The 22,774-nt window shown below is 44.7% G+C and overlaps 1 protein-coding gene across 1 annotated transcript; it reads left to right on the forward strand.

The window, feature by feature from the left end:
• Positions 1–374: 374 nt before the first annotated feature.
• Positions 375–21,747, forward strand: CD79A (CD79a molecule). Its single transcript, XM_033158335.1, has 5 exons — positions 375–507; positions 7,397–7,864; positions 12,144–12,262; positions 13,861–13,929; positions 20,113–21,747. The coding sequence occupies exons 1-5, from the start codon at positions 453–455 to the stop codon at positions 20,233–20,235; spliced, it is 834 nt and encodes a 277-aa protein (XP_033014226.1). The 5' UTR covers positions 375–452; the 3' UTR covers positions 20,236–21,747.
• The last annotated feature ends 1,027 nt before the right edge of the window (positions 21,748–22,774 follow it).

Below are 22,774 nucleotides of genomic sequence, written 5' to 3' on the forward strand. Positions count from 1 at the left end.
TATTTACATGACCCCCACATGTGCCGATACATTTCTTTTTTTGTTACATCCCCTCCAATGCAAAGGGTAACCAACCCGTTAGATTTGTTCTTCTTGTGTTCTGATGCCCTTACAGAAGAGGGGCACCAATAAACTACCACCTCTGCTCTCCTCAGAATCACAAGACACTCTGCTACACCCTCCTAATTAAAAATACATTTCTAGTGAAAACTGAAGCTTCAGTGCACAGCCAGAAAATAAAAGGGGGGTGGGAGCCCTCGTAAGTTTAGTTGGGTGGAGCTAGGAAGCAACCAGCCACATCTCCTGGTGTCTGCTGGAAAGAGGGGTGGGGGAAATAAGCCTGCGAGCGAAAACAACAGCAAGTCTGTCAGACTCAGCCGCAAGTTGTATGCAGATCTAGGACCGCCGTGGCTAAGAACAAGTGGCTCCGAGGAAGTGATAAAAATAGCAGGATGAAAAGTGGTCCAAATCAGCTGTATTTCCTGGTTCTACTGGGTCTCTTTACAGGTAAGCACTCACTGGAGACCTTTTGGTTTGGAGATCTTTGGAACTGGGTTGGGAAAGGGAGGTCAACAGTAATGGACAGGGCTTTGGTTGCAGCCTGATATGCAGCAGTTTGACAGGTGAATTGTGTTCCTCCTTGCCAGGGGTGCAGGAAAACCACCTGATTCATTTGTGGCAGGCTGCTGTTCAAAGCAGAGGTCGCGGGCACTAAAGGTATCTGTAGTTCTGAAGGATTTGACAGTGCAGCCTTCCGCATGTTTTACTCAGAAGCGGAGATGGGCACTTTTGTTTCTCATTTTTCCTGTCTTCAGTTCAGTTCTCTACATGAAAATTCACCAGACCTCATGAAAGTTCATCAGCGTTTTCGTGCAAATTTCTCCCATTGTACGTATTTTTGTAGGCAATTTTGCCTCGTATACACATTTTTTTGCAAAGCTCTTTTCACAAATATTATGCAATGCACATGTTATTTTCAGTAATGTGCGCATTTTTTATGCACCTTTTGTATGCTTAGCTTGTACACATTGCTTAGCTGCAGAGCTGCACTGCAACATTCGGAGAGGTGTGAATTTTGAAGGCTGGCTGTTTCGGTTTGCATATTGTTTCTGAAAGTGTGAATTAGGTAGGTTTGCCTTAAAGTGCAGATTGAATTCAGTTCCCCCCCCCCCATCCCTACTCAGAAGCCCCATTGAGTTCATTAGCTGTGTATAGCAGGGATAGACAGCCATATAGATGTTTAGAGTCCCTGACCGTTAGATGTCCAACATCACCTGGCGATAACCACCTTGGATAGCTGTGGGGTATAGAGTTGCAGCATAAAATGTGATCTCTGTGGCTGAATTTAGAAGAGGCATTTTCTTTTTAAATGTCTATCCCGCCCTTCCTTCCAAAGGAGTGCAAGGCGGAAGACAATAAGGCTTTTAAAAATAAAATAAAGAAAAGCATCCACAAACATTAATTATACTTATGCACCTTAATAACATCTAAAAAAACATTTCAAAACAATCACAGCTAATAATTTCCAGGTTTGCTGGGAACAGTCCCTTTCGGCCATCAAATATCTGGGTGAAGCAATAACGTTTTTACACTTGCCATTGCCTGCAATGATTTTCTGCTTTTGTTTAAAAGCAATAAAAATACTTCACCAAAACAACAACAACCCTAGGTGAAAAGGATTCTTTTAAAATCCGACTCAAATGTTAATAATGAGGGAGAGAAATGTTCCTCACCAGAGAGGTCACTCCTCAAATGGGGAACCATCACTGAAAAGGCCCTGCCTTGAACCTGATGATGCCATAGGTTCCAGAGCAAAGCTTCATCAGAGGCCAATTTTAGTAGTGAGGCTGTAAATTTTAAAAAAATACATTAAATTTAAAGATTTAAAAATTTAGGTAGGTAGCCATGTTGGTCTGACGCAGTCGAAATAAAAAAATTAAAAAATTGTCCAGTAGCACCTTAGAAACCAATTAAGTTTGTTCTGGGTCTGCATGCACACGAAAGCTTATACCCAGAACAAATGTAGTTGGTTTCTAATGTGCTACTGGACAATTTTTTTAATTTTTTCAATTAAAAATTTAATTAAAGAAAACATTAAAAGATGAACAACCAGAAAAATATGTTTTAGTCAGTTGACAACCTTAACTATAACCTACCATGTTTTCTTAGGATAGAGGAGCCCTTATTCATAGAACAGGATGATGATTCTTCATTTTGAAACGCTTTTAATCGACTGAATTTTGGTATATTCACCAGTGCCACTTGTGGTATTTTCCATCAATAAAGGGATCCATTGTTCAGTTGCCTTGTACAGTACCACCATTGGAGTCAAGTAGGCTCAAATCAAAGTAGATGGGGTGTGGAAATGAATAATTTCCAAACTTATGCATGCCTACTCATCAGTAAGCCCTATTAAATTCAACGGGGCTTGCTCCTAGGTAAGTGGGTACGAAGAGCTGGCTGGGTCATGCCAATAGTGTGTCTGGTAGCATCCTGTTCTCACAATCGCCAACCAGGTACCCATGGGAAGCCTACAAGTGAGACCTGAGCCAAACAACACTCTCCCTTTCCTACAGTTTCCAGAGACGGGTATTCCAAAACATACTGCGTTCAACAGTGGAGGCAAGGCATAGCCATCTAGGTTGGTAGCTGTAAGACAACCTTCTCCCTGTCTAATCCTCTTTTCAAAGCTGTCCAAGAGAGAGAGCCCCTCTCTGAAATCCTGGACAGCCACTGCCTGTCATTGTAAACCAGAAGTCTGGAGTCTTCTAGATGTTACTGAATCTCAGTGCCCATCAGCCCCAGCCAGCACAGCCAATACCCAAAGGTTCCTCACACCTGGTGTGAGACAAAACTGAGCTATATACACCAATGGTCTGACCTGACCCCCATTCACACCAGACGTTAAAAACACTGTGATACCACTTTAAACAGTCATGGCTTCCCCCAAAGAATTCTGGGAGCTGTCATGAGATAAGGGTGCTATTCCGCTCTCAGATCTATAATTCTCAGAACTGCAGCTCTGTGAGAGGACTCTCAGCACCCTTAACAAACTGCAGCTCCCGGAATTCATTGTGGGGAGCCATGACCGTGGTACAATAGTGCTTTCGGTGTACACAAACCCTCCAACTGTTCCTATTTTCCAGGGGTGGTCCTGGATTTACAAAAGCTGTCCCATTTTCTGACTTGATCCTGGAATGCCCCGCTTTTCCTTAGGACATCCCTATTTTCATCAGGGAAATGTTGGAGCCTAGGGCTTGCCGATCAGAAGGTTGGCGGTCCGAATCCCCGCAATAGGGTGAGCTCCCGTTGTTCGGTCCCAGCTCCTGCCAACCTAGCAGTTCAAAAGAACATCAAAGTGCAAGTAGATAAATAGGTACCGCTCCGGCGGGAAGGTAAATGGCGTTTCTGTGCGCTGCTCTGGTTTCGCCAGAAGCAGCTTAGTCATGCTGGCCATGGAAGCTGTCTGCGGACAAATGCCAGCTCCCTCGGCCAGTAAAGTGAGATGAATGCCGCAACCCCAGAGTCGTCCGCGATTGGATTTAATGATCAGGAATCCCTTTACCTTTACCTTTTTGTGGATATTCCTAACTCCTTTTCATGGGCTAGCAGCTTTTTGTATACTTACCTGTCCCAACAAACCTCCTGCCCATTTTTGTCATACTCTGCTAAACCCAGAGACCCTGATTTTAAGAAAACACCATTTTTGTCCTCTCCTATTCCATGCTACATGGGGCTTCAAACCCCACCTCCCACTTCCTTCCCGGTAGCCGCAACCTATTTTAGAATCATCCCCAGGAGAGGAAGAGCCTGTCATGTAAGGTTCCACTCCACCCTACAAGGCCCACTTACCTGCAAAGTTCTCTTTCTGGAAATAAAATAAAAAACTTATCTTCTGTTTCCTGTCAACAGGGGCAGGAAAAGGGAACTAAAACCAGCATGATACCCTTGAGAGATGGCTGGGGAGGGGGTGGCATCATGAAGTGGAGATGTGGTTCAGTGAAAGGGAAGGAACAGGGGAGAGAACGGCAATTCAAAATGGGGGTGGGTGGTTGAGTGCCGCTCTCCCCCCCCCCCAAATTTGTTCTTAACAAACCCAGTAGCTTGGATGCCATGCAGAAATTCAGCAGGTGACCACTTCACATCAGGAAAATGGTCACCTGCTAAATATCTAGGCTTCTGTAAAAACACAGGGGGCATTCTCATGTCAGTGACAAGCCACTCTCTGCTTTTCCCATGACGTCCGGGCAAAAGTCTGATCTGCTAAAATTATAATAGATTTTACATGATGTCCTTCATGTAACCACCATTAAATTAAAGATTGCATTAATATGTGTATTCTGCTTTTCTGGTAACAATGTTGAGTTCAAATCAGCTCACCATAATAATAATAACTAAAAATTAGCAAACATTACAATCAGAAATGCAATCCCATTTAAATAAGGCAAAAATGAGCAAATTCAGCAAACTATTAGCACAATTCTATACAAACTCATAATGATTCAATGACAGCCCTTAGCATCAGGTAGGTAGCCGTGTCTCTCTCTCTCTCTCTCTCTCTCTCTCTATATATATATATATATATATATATATATTGGTATATATAATGTCCAGTAGCACCTTAGAGACCAACTAAGTTTGTTCTGGGTATAAGCTTTCATGTACATGCATACTTCTTCAAATACACTGAAACCAACCCTTAGCAGTTATTTCTCTTTTTTCTTTTTCTTATTATTAACACTATTTTAACAGTACTGTACTGTACAGAACAACCCATTCCTCATCTCATACAGGAGACAAGGGGAGTCCAAAGTAAAATAAACAAAACAAAACAAAACAAAAACATTAACTGGCCAGTACAACCCATCAAGAAGTACCAAAATTCAAGCCCACAATGTTCAAAGCAAACCATAAAGTTTTGTATGCTGCTGGGATATGTCTTTGTAGTCCATCTCTGCTTGCATAAGAAACAAAACAGTGTCAATCTGGCTCAAATGGATCTTTAAATTACATTCCTTTAGCCAAACATAGATTTTAAAATTAATTTTTGCACCAAAGCATCTGGCCAAGCCATCTTATAACTGAGCCTCTTGGGTTTGCTGATCAGAAGGTTGGCGGTTTGAATCCACACAATGGGGTGAGCTCCCGTTGCTGTGTCCCAGTTCCTGCCAACCTAGCATTTCGAAAGCACGCCGGTGCAAGTATATAAATAGGTACCGCTGTGGCGGGAAGGTAAATGGTGTTTCCGTGCGCTCTGGTTTCCGTCACGGTGTTCCGTTGCACCAGAAGTGGTTTAGTCACACTGGCCACATGGCTCGGAAAGCTGTCTGTGGACAAACGCCGGCTCCCTCAGCCTGAAAGCGAGATGAGCGTCGCAACCCCATAGTCGCCTTTGACTGGACTTAACCGTCCAGGGGTCCTTTATCTTACCTATACCAGTTAGCTAACACAGCATCCTTTAGGAGGTCCTTCCAATATTGAGCAACAGCTGGCTGGGCAGCTGCAAGAAGATAGCCTATTCGAGGTTTTAAGTGACAATCCCCATTGTTTTGAAACATGTTTCACAGGACTAATGACTGCTGTTCAGTCTTTTTAGTAATTTTTGGAAAGATCACAGTCCAAAACCAGAACTCTTTTTTGGAAAGATGTGTGTCTCATAGTTCTGGTCCCACAGCTGCATTTACCTGAAAACACTGTTACCGGTAATTCACAATCAACTTGTGACAGGACCTTTTCAGTGGTGGTTCCCCATTTATGGATTGCCCTCTGTATTGAGAGGTATCCATCTCCATCAATCGATAAAAAATAAACCATGACTTATGGTGGCATGTAAATGCAACCATTTAATCAAGACTATTTGAAGCTAGCAGCTAGAAACTGCCTTACTCTGAGCCCAAACACTGGTTTGTCTAGGTCAGGGCTGCCATCCCTGCTGCCACTAGACTACAACTCCCATCATCCCTTGGCCATGCTTGCAGGGGCTGAAGGGAGTTGGAGTCCAACAAGCATCTGGTGGACCAAAAGTCCTTCACTCCTGGTTTCAGGTCAGCTCTATGTCCACAGATGTATTCTATGATTGGTTTGTGGTTTTGTCGACATCCTATGTAAAAATAAAGAGGATTCATCAGGATAAATGTTTTCATGGTGGCAACAAGCAGATCTGAGATTTTTACTGTGCAGTGTAAGCTTTAATTTAATGGAGTGTTGGGTGGGGTACCACAACTAAAGTGGCTGAAGCAACAAATAATATATTATTATTATTACTATTATTATTAGCAAATTTAATTCTACTAGATGAGACCTTTACCCAGACTCCATGGAAAAGTAAAGTGTGTGCACACATTCTCATTTTCTCTCTGTCTTGGGGCAGGAGGAGGGTAACCCAAATGTTTGGTGACCTGATGGGCTCTTGACATATATCCAACCCCATTTGTAGCTAAGTCTTCAAAGATGTTGGAAAGAGAGAATGAAATCACAGATACACCACTGCATTGTACAGTGGTACCTCTGGTTAAGAACTTAATTCGTTCCGGAGGTCCATTCTTAACCTGAAACTGTTCTGAGGTAAAGTTCTTAACCCAAGGCATGGGACGTACCCAGGGGGGGCAGGGAGGGGCAGGTGCCCCCCTAAAAGCAAGCTGCCCCTCCCCAGAAGCAAAAATGATTGGCGTTCAAAGCATTATTTTCCCTAATTTTTTTTCCAGGAGCATTTGTTTTCCTGGCTGGGCACAATTCCCCCCCCTCTCCCTCACCACATCCTCCCTCCTCCGCCTCCCCTAGAAGCAAGCTGTCCCCCCCCCCCGAAGCAAAAATGATTTCCGTGCTGAAATGTCACAACCTGAACAACCATGGCTTGCCCCCCCCCCAGTTTTGATCCTGGGTACGCCCCTGACACAAGGTACTACTTCCGGGTTAGCGGAGTCTGTAACCCGAAGTGTCTGTAACCCGAGGTACCACTGTATTTTAAATAACTAGGCCTGAGAATATGGCTCCCTTCTACGGCTTAAGGAATGTTGGAACTAGCTCTCTTTTGGTCTGTTTGCAAACTCATTTCAAGCCACTGCTACTCACCTAATAAAATCCGACATGAACTTATGACTTCAGTATCTTCCCATACGTTAACAACATCTGTTTACACCCTCCTCATCTGAGCTCTTCTGTCTTCATGGAAGAGATCCCAGAGATGTGTGGATGAAAGGCCGGTACACAAATTTTAATAAAAAATAATAGTAAATGGGGTGAGAGCATTTTTGATAGTGACAGCCCATTTGTGGAACTCCTTCTCCAGTTGATACCGATGCTGGCGTCCTTTAGGTGCTATGCAAAGACTCTAAAAAGATAAATATCCCAGGCCTTTAAAACTTCTAAAATATCTTCTCTCTTCTCCCTTCTCCAGGTTACGCTTGTGGGAACCAGACCACGGTTGGCAAGTCCATTTCACCATCAGACACATTAAATGCCAGCAGCTCCGGAACAACAGAAGCCACTCTGTCTCCTACGACTGAGAAAGAACGCCCCAAAGCAAACCCCCTGCCTACACCACTGGGCTATGTGTCCATGACGGTGGAGCCTGGACGCCCCTCTTACATAGTCACCGAAGGGTCTTCTGCCACTCTAGAGTGCGAGTTCAAGGCCCCCACTGGGGCCAAAGTCATTTGGAAAAAGACTTGCTCCTCCAACTGCAGTGAAAACATTGCTGTCAATGAGACTGTCAGCCGGAAGATCACGGTAGACATTTCTCAAGGGTTGTCAACGCTCAGCTTCCATTCAGTCCGAAGGGAAGACACAGCCATGTACTATTGCTGTGTGTCTGCCCCATCGGCCGGCCACCACCAGTCTTGCGGCACGTACCTCTGGGTCCGGAGTGAGTATGAACCTTGTGCCTCCATAGGGTTGGGGTGGTATCTGTAAAGCCGGGGTGGGCAAGGCATGGCACACTTCATCATGACCAAAAATACCCACACACCTTCCCTTGCGTGGCAATTAGGCTTAGTAGTTAGTGAGAGAAACCAACACCCCCCCCCCATGCTTATTGCCATGCCTTTGGGGGGGGTGCAATTCTCAATGGAACTGTGGTAGGAGAAAGAAGAGATAACTCTTTCCTACCTGTATTCTGCGATCCTAACTAAAAGCAACAATTAGACTTAAGGGGGAAAGTGCCCATTGGTGCCAATGGGATTTCTACACACACACACACACACACACACACACACACAAGCTATCTCGGGATCAGCAGGCAAGCTGAGGGAAGGGTATATAGGCTGCATCAGAAGTTACATTTACCTGTTAGTTTTGGGTTTGTTTGTTTGTTTGTTTGTTTAAAAAATTGCCTTAGGAAAAATAATTTGTAATTGGCCAATGCATATAAGAAGAGAGTATAAGATGACTAAACTCTAAAACTTTTCTAGGGGCTACTTTGCAAAAAATAAATAAACCTCATTATAGATCTGAAATAAATACAATCTGAAAATCAGAAATATCTCAGGGTGTTCACTGTTGTTTTATGTTTAATTTTCAACATTGGCCTTGAAATGTTGTTCTATATCTGTTTCTGAATCCTGACACTTGGAAAACCATTAACAATGCAAGACTTGGACTGGGGTTTCAATACCGTGCTGATTGATAACTTCTTTTGGCAAGTCTCTGTCTTTTCAGCGTAATCTAACTTATAGATGTGATGATAAAATGAGATTCAGCCCCTGCATCCTCAGCTCAGAGCTCCATGGTGAAATACTGTAATAGGATTAAGGAAAGGAAACTATATAAATAAAACAAATCTTACTATTAAAACCTGTGAATAGCGACTTGGGCATAAGGACCACTGTGTTCAATGAGCTTCCTCTGAATTACGTAAGATTGCAGCCTTGGGTTGAGAGATATTTCTTTGAGAGCCACCTTGAGTCCCATCAGGGGAAAAGGTGGGATATACATAAATTATTGGTATTGGTATTAATATTAGTACTAGTGGAGTGGTCTTTTAAAAACTGAATTTTTTAAGTCTTGCTGATAGAGTTTGAGGAAGTCTATGTTCAATAGCTACACATCTTAATGCTGTCCTTTAAAAATCCTTCAGCACCTAGATTTGGGAGAGTTGAAGGGAAGGGGTGGTGGTTAGAAAATGATGAATTCAAATGTTTGCTAGAACATATCAGATACGAGAACTTTCTTGGCATATCCCCCCCTCAAAAACAAACAAAAAACAGTTTCAACTCTGATCTTGTATTAATAGTCATTATATTGTTCTTTGGCCATTTCCTGACCACCTTCCTTCAAATCACCAATTGGAAAATATCAGAAGCTTCAGATCAGACAGTCCAGAAAGACATAATCAGGTTGAAGAGGAAGAGGAGGAGGAGGATGGTGCTGGCCAACTGGCAGAGTCAACTGCAGGGTTTTAGGAGTCTATCTCAGCCCTACATGGAAATGCCAGGGAGGCAGATGTCCTACCACTGAGCTACAGCTGTTCCCCATTGTCTACAGCAGTGTTTTTCAACCTTTTTTGGGCAAAGGCACACTTGTTTCATGAAAAAAATCACGAGGCACACCACCATTAGAAAATGTTAAAAAATTTAACTCTGTGCCTATATTGACTATATATAAAGTAATTCTCTTGAATTTTTGAATTTTTCCCACGGCACACCAGGCAACATCTCGCGGCACACTAGTGTGCCGCGGAACAGTGGTTGAAAAACACTGGTCTACAGCAGGGCTTCCCAAACTTGGGTCTCCAGCTGGTTTTGGACTACAATTCCCATCATCCCTCACCACTGGTCCTGCTAGCTAGGGATGATGGGAGTTGTAGCCCAACAGCACCTGGAGACTCAAGTTTGGGAAACCCTGGTAGAGCAGCAGACTTCGGGGCCCACCCACCTTTACGTCAAACAGACATTTGGGGATCCATTTCTTTTCTTTTTTCTTTTTTTGCCATGTATGCATATGGTGTTGCTGCCACGGTCTCAACCCACCAGTTGAAGACCAGTGGTCTAGAGCCAGCAAAACAACCCTGTGGGGCAAAACTATGGTTGCTACAATGTTAGGGGGTCATCCCCCTTCCCCCTATAAGTGATGGCAGGTTAAATGCTGACCATCATTTTACCAAGTGGTAATTTTCCATGTTGGGTGTGTAATGTGCGCACGCATTTGGATTAAAAAGACTCCCAGAGCAATAAAAGCAAGACAGCTCCTGCCCTCAAGGGTTATAATTTAGATCAGTGTTTTTCAACCTTTTTTGGGCAAAGGCACACTTGTTTCATGAAAAAAATCACGAGGCACACCAGCATTAGAAAATGTTAAAAAATTTAACTCTGTGCCTATATTGACTATATATAAAGTAATTCTCTTGAATAGGAATCAAATAAACACAATTTTCCCCACGGCACACCAGGCAACATCTCGCGGCACACTAGTGTGCCGCGGAACAGTGGTTGAAAAACACTGATTTAGATATTACACAAAAGACAAATGGATGAGGCAGCAGGAGGGAACTAGCACTCAAGACGGGAGTTCTTAGTTCCTTCTGTGGTGGAAAACCTCAAAGAGAGGAGAAACCAAGAAATGCCAGTCTCTCAGCTGTGTTGATGGAGTGAGTTTCTTCTCTTCCACCTTCTGATGAAACAGCTGCTGCCAGGTGACACTTGATAACTTCTCAACACTAGGCATGGGCCAATATAAGTTTGAGTTTTTTATTTTTTTCTAGTCTTTAACTTCAGCCCTCCAAATTTCCACATTTTAGAAAAAGGCCTCATGAATTTCACCAGTGTTTTGGTGCAATTTTCTTCCAATATACACATTTTTACGTGCAGTTTTCCCATTTTTGCAAAGTAATTTTCCAGAGTATACTGCATCTTTGTAAGTATACAAGCGTTCTTATGCACACGTTATCTCAGTAGATGCATTTTCAAAACATTGCTTGGCTAGAAAACAACATTGCAGAATTCAGAGAAGTGCGTTTTTTCTCTGCTGTAGCCTAAAGACAATATGATTATTTCCCTGCTCCCTCAGATTTCTGCTTAGGTGTGTTCAGATTTTCCTCATCACTTGGCAGGGGGAATACAAGTTACCCACTTGCAAAGTTACTGCTTGGTTAAATAGATATATACCTGTACTGGTGCCAGATGTAGAAGGAAAAGAACGTGGGGTTGTATTTAACTAAGTTCTACACAGAATAGTCTCAATGAAATTAATGGACCTAAGTTAGTCATCCCCATTAATTTCAGAGGGTGTGCTCTGAGTAGCTGCACTCATGGGTTATAGTGAAGCAGCTTAGTTTTTCAGACTGGGGATTTTCTAGGGACCTAAGCCAGGCTGGTAATATCTATACAGGATTCCTGCATTGAATTCTTAAAGCTAATTGATCTTCCAGAGAGATGGGAGTGTAGTTTAGAGTAGTGCCAGGGAGAAGCTCAGAGCCAATAGGGACTAATACAGGTGAGTTCTGGGTTATGAGAATATTGATATTGTTTATCTTCCTGTCTTCTTCCAAGGAGCCCCACCCACACTTTATCATTACAACAACTTTGTTAGGTAGGTTTCAATGAGAAGTAAACTAGGTGTTACCACTAGCGTTGTTCCTAGATGCCCAGTGAGCTATAAGCCAGAGCAGAATTCATACTTCTGCCAGACAGCATCTCGATCAGGGTTTTTGTAAATATGCTCCACGACCTTGTTTTGCCAATCAGAACTTTCATTTCCTTTCTGAAATTGCTGCTGGCCTGTGAAATGACGTAATTGTCAGCCCGCACAACACAACATTTAACCTGAAGCTTCAAAACGAGGAAAAGTGTGTTCTGCAGAGTGTGTGACCCACAAAAACAAATTATCTTAAGGAGAAATCCAGAAAGTTGGTTTGGCACTGTAATGTACAACCAGAACCATTGGTGGAGAAGCAGCGCTGGCATCGGTGCCAATTTCATAGCGAGTACTTGCCCAAAATCGGTGCCAGTGCCAGTGCCGCTTCTCTGCAGAGGTGACAGGGCAGGCAGAGTAAATCAATACAAACAAAGACACTTAATGCAATAATACCTGGGGTGCATATTTTTCTTTGCATACTTGTAGTTTTAACCAGGATTGCAAGAGAGTGATAAAATATTTAGGGATGCTGAGGGGTTTCTGGATCAAACACTCTCCTGCTTGCTGTCTTCTAGGGCCCCGACCAGCCTCTTTCCTGAACATGACGGAAGGCGTCAAAAATAAGATCATCACAGCTGAGGGTTTCCTGCTACTCATCTGTGCCATTGGTCCTGGTCTTTTTTTGCTCTTCAGGGTGAGCTGTTATTTCCCTCTGCCTAGTCTTTGTAGGCATGTACAGACAGAGAGAGCATGGTGCATAATGAATCTATCAGCCTACAGTTTCCAGTCACCAGATCTTGTTCTGCTTTTTTTCTATTTTTAAAGAGTAGATTGTTACCCCAAAGAGGCAAAATGTCCTTTTATCAGCATGTACACCAGCAACAGGCACAGCATCTAGATAATAGCCTAATACAAGAATTTCCCCCAAATGGCACTTCACTGGAATCACATGGGTCAGTTATAGCAAAGTATCAAGGGATTATTGTCTGAGAACAATAATTGGATGGCTCTGAAATACAAAATGCTGTTTGCTGTGTTCCTTTAGTAAAAGGCTTGTGTGACGTGTTTATCACATCGATATCCCACTTCTCCACTGTCATGAAACTTAAGGAAGCACACAGAGGGGTCTCAGATAGGTTCCCATCCAGGCACTGACAAGAACAAGATGGCTGTGTCATGCACATTTAGACCATGTCCTGGCCCCTAGTACTTAGCTGAGACCTGTTGCTATATCTACATAGCTAACGGAAGACTACAAATGCAGTGTGAATCACAACTGGGCATTTGGTGAAGTGGCCTGTTGATTCCTCTGTCACACACAGCTCTGCAGGATGTAGGTTTTCACCCATACACCCCAATCATGCATGGCAGAGAGCTCATGCAAGTACTTTTCCATATGGCCAGACAGAATGTCGTAACATGTTCAGTTTTATCATGTGCTGATCAGCTGAGGACCAGTTTTTGTTTGTATGAAATGGCCCTTAAACTAAAATTGATTTAATTGTTATGCTCTTCTGTGATCAACTCGTTAGTTACCATTAACTGTGACCAACGTATTGAGAACCTATGAAATCTAAGCAGTAAATGGCTACCAAGATTATGAGCCTCTCAATATTGGTAATTGTCATTTAGCAAGAAGTGGTAATCAACAATTCACTATAACTCACCTCTCACTTCCTCAGAGAATCCCAACTCTGAATGGGGGAAGGACAGTTAAACTGGTTTAAGGTTACACCCACAACATACTTAAAAATAAAATTAAAATAAAGCCATTATTGTACCATTTTGACAGCCATGGCTTCTCTCAAAGAATCCTGGGAACTGTAGTTTGTTAAGAGTGTTGGGAATTGCAGCTCTGTGAGGGGTCTCCTAACAACTCTTGGCACCCTTAACCACAGTTCCCAGGAGTCTTTGGGAGAAGCCATGGCTGTTAAATTGACAGAAGGGTGCTTGAAATGTGTGGTATGTGTGTGGCCTGAGTTTGTGGCCTAAAAGCATGTAAAATGCACCAAAAACTGATGCAGCTAAGCAAAGATCCTAAGTAGTGCCATCTCCAATTTGGTGGAGCCCAGGAAGCACAGCCAATCGGAGGAAAAGCACATAGATAGAGGATATGTCTCCATTATCTCATTCTTATGTTTGCACACTTAGAGGGCAGATGAACAGACAGCATCATTGAGGAGCAGCTCCAGAGAATAGCATTGGGCTCATGACTGGGCTGCAGCTTTGGCAAATGTCCAATGATGTGCCACACTTGTTTCCATAGTGTTTTTGTTCCCTTTTTTTTTGCAGAAGAGATGGGAAAACGAGCGCCTTTTACAAGCCAAGAAGAAGGCTTATGAAGAGGAGAACATATATGAGGTAATTCCGGGAGACTTCTGTGCATCGGTATGGGGAAGGGAGGGGCAGCTGCCCCCCTCCAATAAATAAAAATGTTAACAAAAATCCTGGCTACGCCCATGCTTCTGTGCAGCAGAATGTGGGAAAATTTCAAAGCTGAAGGAGGCGGACACCATGGTGCATTCATATGATACTGGAAATAGGAAGCCCAGCCAGTATTCTGCAGCAGCATAAACTAACACCAGACAAAGAAACATATTGATGCATAAGATATATATTTTTATTTCATAAAATTTATACACCGCTTGATTGTAAAAACAAAACAAAACCTCAGAGTGGTTTACAAAGAGATAAAACAGTGAAATCAAGGGGGGGGAATTACAACCTGACTTTAAAGCAGGCTTCCTCAAACTCGGCCTGCCAGATGTTTTTGGCCTACAACTCCCATGATCCCTAGCTAGCAGGAGCAGTGGTCAGGGATGATGGGAATTGTAGTCTCGAAACATCTGGAGGGCTGAGTTTGAGGAAGCCTGCTGTAAAGCATACAAAAGTTAAAATGCTAAAACAGATTTAAATGACCTCAAAATTCTAAGCTTCTGGACAGACTTGTCTAAACAGGAATGTTTTTAGCAGATGCTGAAAAGAGTACAGTGAAATCATGCGCTTGATCTCAATAGGCAGGGAGTTCCAAAGTATAGGCATTGCCTACAAATTTAGGAGGATCCTTGCCAAAGATCAGTGAATTAAAAAATGAGAACGCTTTAATTCCAGTAGGAAGGAAAGTAGTCAAAAGCTTTACTATTTGTTATTTTTATGTATTTTATTTTATATGCTTATGTACATTTTCCTGTTGCTCAAGATGAGTTCATTATGTTACTGTGAAAGTATGTTTTGCCATTATCCAAAAAAAACCAGACTCACTCTGCCCTTTCCTGTGGTGAGGCCTGTGGAAAAAAGAAGAGTGCTGTCTCCCCCTTCAGTTCAATCTCAATATCCTACTTAGTGGGATTTACTTCCTAATAAACTTGTTTATGGTTGCAGCCAAAGGGTTGTATCAAGTTAGAGCAGACCCTCTGAAATGAATGCACCTAAGTTTGTCACGTCCATTGTTTTTAATGGGTCTGCTCTGAATAAGAAGTGTTTTTTGATTGTTGGAAACGCTTCAAACCAATTTCTGCACACTAACGGAGCCCGGCACACTTCCTCTGCGCGTACCTGCTGAAGCGCTTTTCCTTGATGCCGTCTCCTGTGCTATTCAGCAGAGTTATCTTCTCTTATCTTCTCTCACGCAGCGGGGGTGTGCATGCCAGCATATTACAGACAACAGAGTCCGGCTTCTTTCTAATCTAGAAGCATTTATTTTACAAGGCATAAATCATTACATTCCGGGAGAGTCGCAAGCCATGTTGGTGGCTTCTCCCTTCTCTCCGTTCTCCGGACACAGAAACAGAAAGTATCACATTACACAGTACAACAGTACACAGAGCATCCGGTGACGCTCTTCCTCCTGTGGGTGGGACAATCTGGTTGAGCTTGTTAACTCTAAAAGCTCCAAACCTCTACACCCCCTCTTGTCCCGCACACAGGGGCGTTGTAAGCTTGCAGCTTACCTCACACAAACCCTCACAGAACTCCCCATGACGTTGGAAGCTCAGGGGCTTCGTGAACCCAACTCTCTGGTTCACCTGACCAGAACAGTACTTCAGCTTCTCCAAGCCGGTCTGAACGCATACGTCTCGAAAGAGAACGTCTAGGTGTTTGGGTCTGGCCTTGACTTGTCCAGACTCTGCCACCAACAAACAGAGTTGGTTGTCCTCCCAAACCATCACGGGCAGGCAACTCTGAACGCAGATCTCTTGGACCAAACACCTATAGAACTCCAGTTCCCTGCAAAGCACTGACAACGCACTGTACCTGGCTTCTGCACGAGAACGAGCAATGAGGCTCTGGCACCGGGGCTTCAGCCCGCCTAGAGCTCCTCCATACTGTACAACCATTTCAGACACAGATTTCCTGTCCTCGGAATTTGCCCAACCGCCGTCGCACCAGCGCGTGAGCTGGGGCTCACCGGTAGCTGACAACTCCGGGCAAAACTCCTTAGTCTCCTGCAAACTCTGGAGCACTCTCACCATGCCATTCCAGGCATGCATGCTGGGATTTGCAGCCACCTTGCTGAACAGATCCACAGCAACTGCTATGTCAGGTTTGCTCAACCGTGAAGGAAACAACAGCCTCCCAGGAGCTGACCTAAACACCTCGGGGCTCTCGAACTCAGAGCGTTCCCCGGTCTGACTGTCCTCACCTAGACACGTCTCCATGGGTGTTCTGACACTAGCACATTCAGACACTCTGAACTTCTTCAACAACTGCACTACCTTGCTAGTCTGATTGAGCAAGACACTACCGTCTTCGACTCTGTCTACCTGCACACCTAGGTAAACACCAACAGGGCTTAGGTTCCTGAGCTGGAAAGACTGACCAAGCTCCTCTGCGAACCGTTGCACCTGTCCCCTGGTCTCCGCCAGGTAAAGCATGTCCGCACCGGACTGCAGAACTAGCTCCTGCTCTGGACTTACTCCTGCCAGAAACAGGCAGCTATCAGCACAACTCTGGCTGACACCTAGCTTTCTCAAAGCTTCTTGCACGCCTGAGGACCAATCTCTGGCTGACTCCTTCAAGCCAGTGATTGCCTCGTGCAAACTCCACACCTGATTTGGCCCGTTGTCCTCGAACCCTGGCGGAGGTACCTCGTACCTCTCCTCATCCAGGTCGGAATCCAAACAGGCATCCAAACCAAAGTGGCTTGCCTCAAAACTGCTTTGAGTCGCGACCGCTAACAGCATGCACGTGGTTTCGCTTCTGAGAGAGGGCGCGTCCAGTACCTCGGAACAATGGACCCCATCCTCCTGAGTGAAACCTCTGGCTACTGACCTAGCCTCGCACTGCAACTCGCCAGTTGCTGCCGTCTTGAGTCTGCACACCCAACAACCTTCTAACAGCGTCGTGGTTGTGCACACACCCAAAGACCTCATTGAGCTTACCTGCTCTACCATGGCATCCTGCCATTTCTGGGCCTCACCTTGAGATACCCATTGGACCTTCACAAGGCTCTCCGGTTCACACTGAACCAAACAAGCACTCACGCTAGTGGCCGTGAACCTTTCGGGCAGAATCCCTTCAGTGGATCGTGCATACTGCTGTGATACCACTTCAGATTCTCCCTCTGCTCCAGTTGCACTGGATTCCACCTGCACGTCCTTGACGTCAGGCATCTCACCTACAGACTTGCTGCGCCCGTGCATCCTAACTGAACCACCCAAGGATGACGTTGGCGCGCCTTTGGGCTCCTGCTTCACTGCCAAAGAACCCTGCTCTTGCTCCGGGACGAGACCTGCGCCAGGCTCTCCTGGAGAAGAGTTGCCACACAAAGAGTCGCCAAGCGTGGCCTGCCTCCTAGTCCGTGACATAGGAGTTGCGGGTGCACTCCCAGACTGCTGCCTTGGAGTCACCCCTAGCTGTGCTGCACCCTGGTGATGACTGGGAACTCGGCCCAAGCCACCAGCAGGTGCCAAAGCCACAGCAATACCCCCTCTTGGGGCTGATCCACCTGGACCACCACCGCCACCAGCAGGTGGCGTATCTGCCTGTCCATCACTGACAGGACCATCCAGAACATCAGGGCTTCTAGGGATGTGTTCCAATCCATTCTGCTCAAAGAATTCAGCACTCCTGCTGACTAGAACCCGGGTCTGGTCACTATCTGGGCTAACTAACCTCCAGCTACGCAAGCTGGGTTCGTACCCACAGAAAAACACTTTCGGAACCTTGGTACCACCCAGTTCCACCCAGAACCCTTGAGGAAGCTCTGCATCCAAGAGCATGTCTTCAGTGGCAGCATGCAGCATCCTTTGCTGCCTCTCTGCAAGACCACATACCTGTGAAGAAAGCAGGTTAGTCACACTGTGCTTACTCCCCCTCTCACTGAGGACCTGGGAACAGCCTACTCCAGTAGAAACCTGCTGTTCCACTGCAACTAGTGGTGCTGCCTCAGTTGCCTCCTTGAGCAACGCAGACCACATGTGGTGAGAGAAAGCATCAGCCAAACACTCAGAACAACACGCTCCCCCCAGGTTAGCTTCTGGCATCCCTTCAGAAACAGCCACATGAACCAGGGAAAAGGGACGCGTGGTTTCCCTTTCAGACGTGGGGTAGCAGGATGTCGACTCCTCAACCTTGCAAACCCTGCAATCAAGAAAGCTGTTACATGCCCTTAACTTGCACCCTTCAGAGAACTCAGGCTGCTGCAGCACACTGTCCCAGTGGTGACTTGCCAGCCTTTGGTACCACTGACACAAACGTAAGTGGTGCACGGGCACACTGGTGCACTGAGCAAACATTCCATCAGTGCCACCTCCCCCTGTTCTGGATTGAGACTTCTTAACAGCAAACAGCCCGTCCTGGCTGCCTTTCACGCGTAGAAGCATCTTCTGGCCCCTGCAAGCAGAACAGGTGATAATCACAAAGCAAACAGCAAAAACATTGGACAGAAGGTTTGACATAAACAAACAATACAGTTATGTCAACAGCCACAGAAAACGCCAGTTCTGTCCCTTGGATCTGTCCCTTGACTGTTAGCAAAAAGTCAAGCCTTTTCTTGCTTCCAACAGTCAGTTCTTCAAACTGCTCTGTAGAAAAAGAGCTGCAGTTCCTCACAAGTCCACCAGGAGGAACGATGACGATGACGATGGCAACCATCACACGCAGCTCACCAGGGTTGGCCTCTCTCAGCGTTGCCTCGGTGACTGCATCACAACAGTAGGCATCCTCTTCCGCCTGGGCTGTGGTAGAGCTGTTGCGATTCTCATGGCCAGTACCACACGCCATGTCCTTGGCCTTATCTTCAGCCATGCACGTCAACAAAAGACCAGGTGCAGGCTACGTGCCAAAACACAGGTCCACAATGAAGGCCTTTACGCTGGCTTCAGACTTGGAAACAGCCCCTCCCTTTCTGGGAGCAAAGCCCACGGCGATCTGGCCCCCCTCCTGCTTTCCATGGCACTGTTGCTTCTCAACAGCCATAAGCCGAGCTGGGGGCGAGCTTTCCAAAGCCACTTCAGCCAGTCCCTCAGCCCCGTGAAACTGGGCTAGGGTCTTCTTCCAGGCTTCACAAGCACTGGCCAGACCTTCCTCCTCACAGGCGTTGGCCAGAACATCAACGCTCTCAGGGAACAGCCCTCTGCATTGAAGCTGTGAGGCTGGAGGTGCTTGCAAACAAAAACTTCCCTCCTCCTTGCTGGGAATGCTATGGCTCCCTCCATCTTGCCCAGGGGTAGCGTACTTACGAATCTGTAGCTTCTTACCCGGCTCCACAGATGGGGGTTTCACCAGAGAGGTACAACTGCTTTTGCAGCCCTCGATCTGGGCTTCCCTGCTGCCTTCCAACCTCTGGCAGCAGGTTTTAGGCTCCTGAGCCATTCAGCAGACTGCTGAATGCTCCTGCTGGCAAAGCAAACTCCCTGGGTGCTCCATCACAGTCCAAACCAGGGAGGCAAAGCACACACAGTCTGGAACTCTTCAGAACAGCTCCTGAACCAGTCCAGAATAATAAACAAGCGAAAATATGGGACTTCCATAACCTGAAGTGTTTTTTGATTGTTGGAAACGCTTCAAACCAATTTCTGCACACTAACGGAGCCCGGCACACTTCCTCTGCGCGTACCTGCTGAAGCGCTTTTCCTTGATGCCGTCTCCTGTGCTATTCAGCAGAGTTATCTTCTCTTATCTTCTCTCACGCAGCGGGGGTGTGCATGCCAGCATATTACAGACAACAGAGTCCGGCTTCTTTCTAATCTAGAAGCATTTATTTTACAAGGCATAAATCATTACATTCCGGGAGAGTCGCAAGCCATGTTGGTGGCTTCTCCCTTCTCTCCGTTCTCCGGACACAGAAACAGAAAGTATCACATTACACAGTACAACAGTACACAGAGCATCCGGTGACGCTCTTCCTCCTGTGGGTGGGACAATCTGGTTGAGCTTGTTAACTCTAAAAGCTCCAAACCTCTACACTAACCTTGGCTATCACCCTAAAACTCAATGCATCTTCAGAATAATAGTGAGCCCCTTTTTGTCATTTTATATCAGTATTTATGCTTGCAGAATTATCTTTCAGAGATTGACCTTTTTTTGGTTTTCCCTTCCTAGGGACTGAATCTGGATGACTGTTCCATGTACGAGGACATTTCACGGGGGCTGCAGGCCACCTACCAGGACATAGGGAACGTGAAAGTGATTGATCTGCAGCTGGAGAAGCCAGAGAAACCGTGATAGAAAAGGACTTTGCTTTGCATTCACTTTCCAGGCACATAGTATAAACAGACCATTTTGAGTCCTGAATATTCTCCCTCACTTTATCCTGCTGAGGAGAATTGAGGGCAGGCGTGGAAGCATTCTATATTCTCCTTCTCCAGGATACTCACACTTGTATAACTATGTCAGGTTTACAGTAAGAAGGCTGAGAAGAACTTATTGATTCTGCTTTGTGAAAGATCTGGCTTTGGTAGGAGGGTAAACGAAACAGCTTTCCTGGCATTTTCTTTTTCCAGACAAAATATTCTGACAAGTACTAACTTTTATCTTCACTTGAAATCTTCCTAGTCACTTTTCCATTCTTGGTCTTGTTGGGAAGAGATGCTTCCCTCCCTTTTTCTAGGAAAATTTGTTCCAAGAGGTAAATAACACGTCAGTGATATTCACCAAATGCTGCACAACTGAGAAGCTTATAGGATTAATTCATTTAGAACTTGTTCCTACTCCTACTTTCCCTTCTGAAATTGTGGTTTAAGAGAGGCCTATTTATAGTGCAGCTGATTTGGAAGCATGCTCAGTGTGTTCAGTTCAAATGTATATTTTCCCCCAATTGTTGAATGCTGAAGGAAATTGGGCTATAGGTTTGCAGCAAAATCCAGCTGTATATGGTGCTGATTGGACAATGCTTCAAGACACACATGAACAATAATTAAATAGTACGTAGACTGCCTCAATCATGGGATAGGATAAAAAAACTGATAGCTTATCCAACATTTGCTTTGGTAGAAGCCAGGAAAAGGCTGAAATCATATCATGGGTGAAAAACCTATGCAACTTTTGTTTCAATATTATATTTGTCTTCATCTTTGATCTGCTACTTGTATGCTTTCCCATTCTTGTATAGGAAAAAGTTGTAACATTGTTAATATTGTAGGATTTTTGTATTTTTATTTTTTGATAGATTGCACTATGAACCTCCCCTGCTTTCTGCAAAGACCAAAGGAGAGCTGGAGAGAGCTAATGAGGCTTGGGCCTGACTTGTGTCTAAGCGTAATAGGGTTAAACAATGTGATACTTTCCAGATGTTTTGGACTACAATTCCCATTACCCCCTACCATTGTCTATGTTGGCTGGATTGATGGGAGTTATAGTCCAAAAACATATGGAGGACACTATGTTGGGTATCTCTTGCTTTGGAAAACCAATGAGTTTTAGGTTTTCATGGAGACAATGATAAAAGTAACCAGACGTTTCACAGTGCTTGGTTATTTTCCTAAAGTAATAGGCTGACCCTCTCTTCTTACCATGACATACAAAGCTCTGGTTGTGCATTACAGTAGATTGCCAAAGGTGGGTGAATCGAACCAGTGCCCAGGGAAATGGTAGCTGACCCCCTGATAATACTCTTGATCCAAGCCCTAGCATGGGAGACTGTTTGTAATCCTATTTTGATTTAATCACAGACTAAATTTCATTATTTTTTCATGTTTTGTCATCTGGGATGTTAATAAAATAAATGTTTCACTATTATGAAATGAGACTGTTTTGAAACATGTTTCATTTATTTAGAAAATGTCCTACTTGCTTTTTATTCAAAACAACATCAAAGTGATATATTCTATTATTCACTTAGGAGAACAACGTATTTCTAACCCTAACCTCATGATAACAGGGTTAGTTTGGATCAGTGCTTTTGTAATACTGAGCAGTACAGGCCTGAGTTGATACCGGTCATACTTGTCTGATCAGATGCAATACACATTTTCACACTACAAGTGGCCAGCTGGCCACCTTTGCACAAGGAAACATGCATTGGCTATCTTCATGATGTATGGTTTTATATACTTCAGCCAGTGTTCTTTCCTACAACCCATATGCCTTGTAGCCTAATGCACCAACTGTGCCTTAATGCACCAACTGTGCCTGGGAACAATTTGTTTTTCGTCTAGTACCATCTCTGGTGAAACAGAGTATGCCCTTTAAATTATTCTAAAAAGTGTCTGTATTATCCTTATAAAACCAGAGCAATTCACAACCATGGGCAGGCAACAGAGTTGGTGGCACAGACTGTTCAGATAATCTATATTGCAGTTGCCGTGAGGGCCTTTTAGCAGTTCTCTTTACCCTTAAGCAGTGTTAGCTCCCTTTAGCAGCACTCACCATCTAGAACAGGGGTTGACAACCTAAGGTCCACAGGCCAGATGCGGCCCAATCGCCTTCTCAATCCGGCCCGCGAACGGTCCGGGAATCAGCGTGTTTTTACATGAGTAGAATGTGTCCTTTTATTTAAAATGCATCTCAGGGTTATTTGTGGGGCCTGCCGAGTGTTTTTACATGAGTAGAATGTGTCCTTTTATTTAAAATGCATCTCAGGGTTATTTGTGGGGCCTGCCTAGTGTTTTTACATGAGTAGAATGTGTCCTTTTATTTAAAATGCATCTCAGGGTTATTTGTGGGGCATAGGAATTCATTCATTTTTTAAAAAAATTCAAAATATAGTCCAGCCCACCACATGGTCTGAGGGACGGTGGACTGGCCCATGGCTGAAAAAGGTTGC

This window comes from Lacerta agilis, chromosome 8 (assembly GCF_009819535.1).
Source record: "Lacerta agilis isolate rLacAgi1 chromosome 8, rLacAgi1.pri, whole genome shotgun sequence".
NCBI lineage: Eukaryota > Metazoa > Chordata > Lepidosauria > Squamata > Lacertidae > Lacerta > Lacerta agilis.

What these genes read in the sequence shown, in the direction of transcription:
- CD79A (XM_033158335.1), top strand. Translation starts at nt 453, where the DNA reads ATGAAAAGTGGTCCAAATCAGCTGTATTTCCTGGTTCTACTGGGTCTC. An exon ending in GTCTTTTTTTGCTCTTCAGG is followed by an intron (nt 12,263 to 13,860) that starts GTGAGCTGTTAT and finishes TTTTTTTTGCAG; the next exon opens with AAGAGATGGGAAAACGAGCG. An exon ending in AAGAGGAGAACATATATGAG is followed by an intron (nt 13,930 to 20,112) that starts GTAATTCCGGGA and finishes TTCCCTTCCTAG; the next exon opens with GGACTGAATCTGGATGACTG.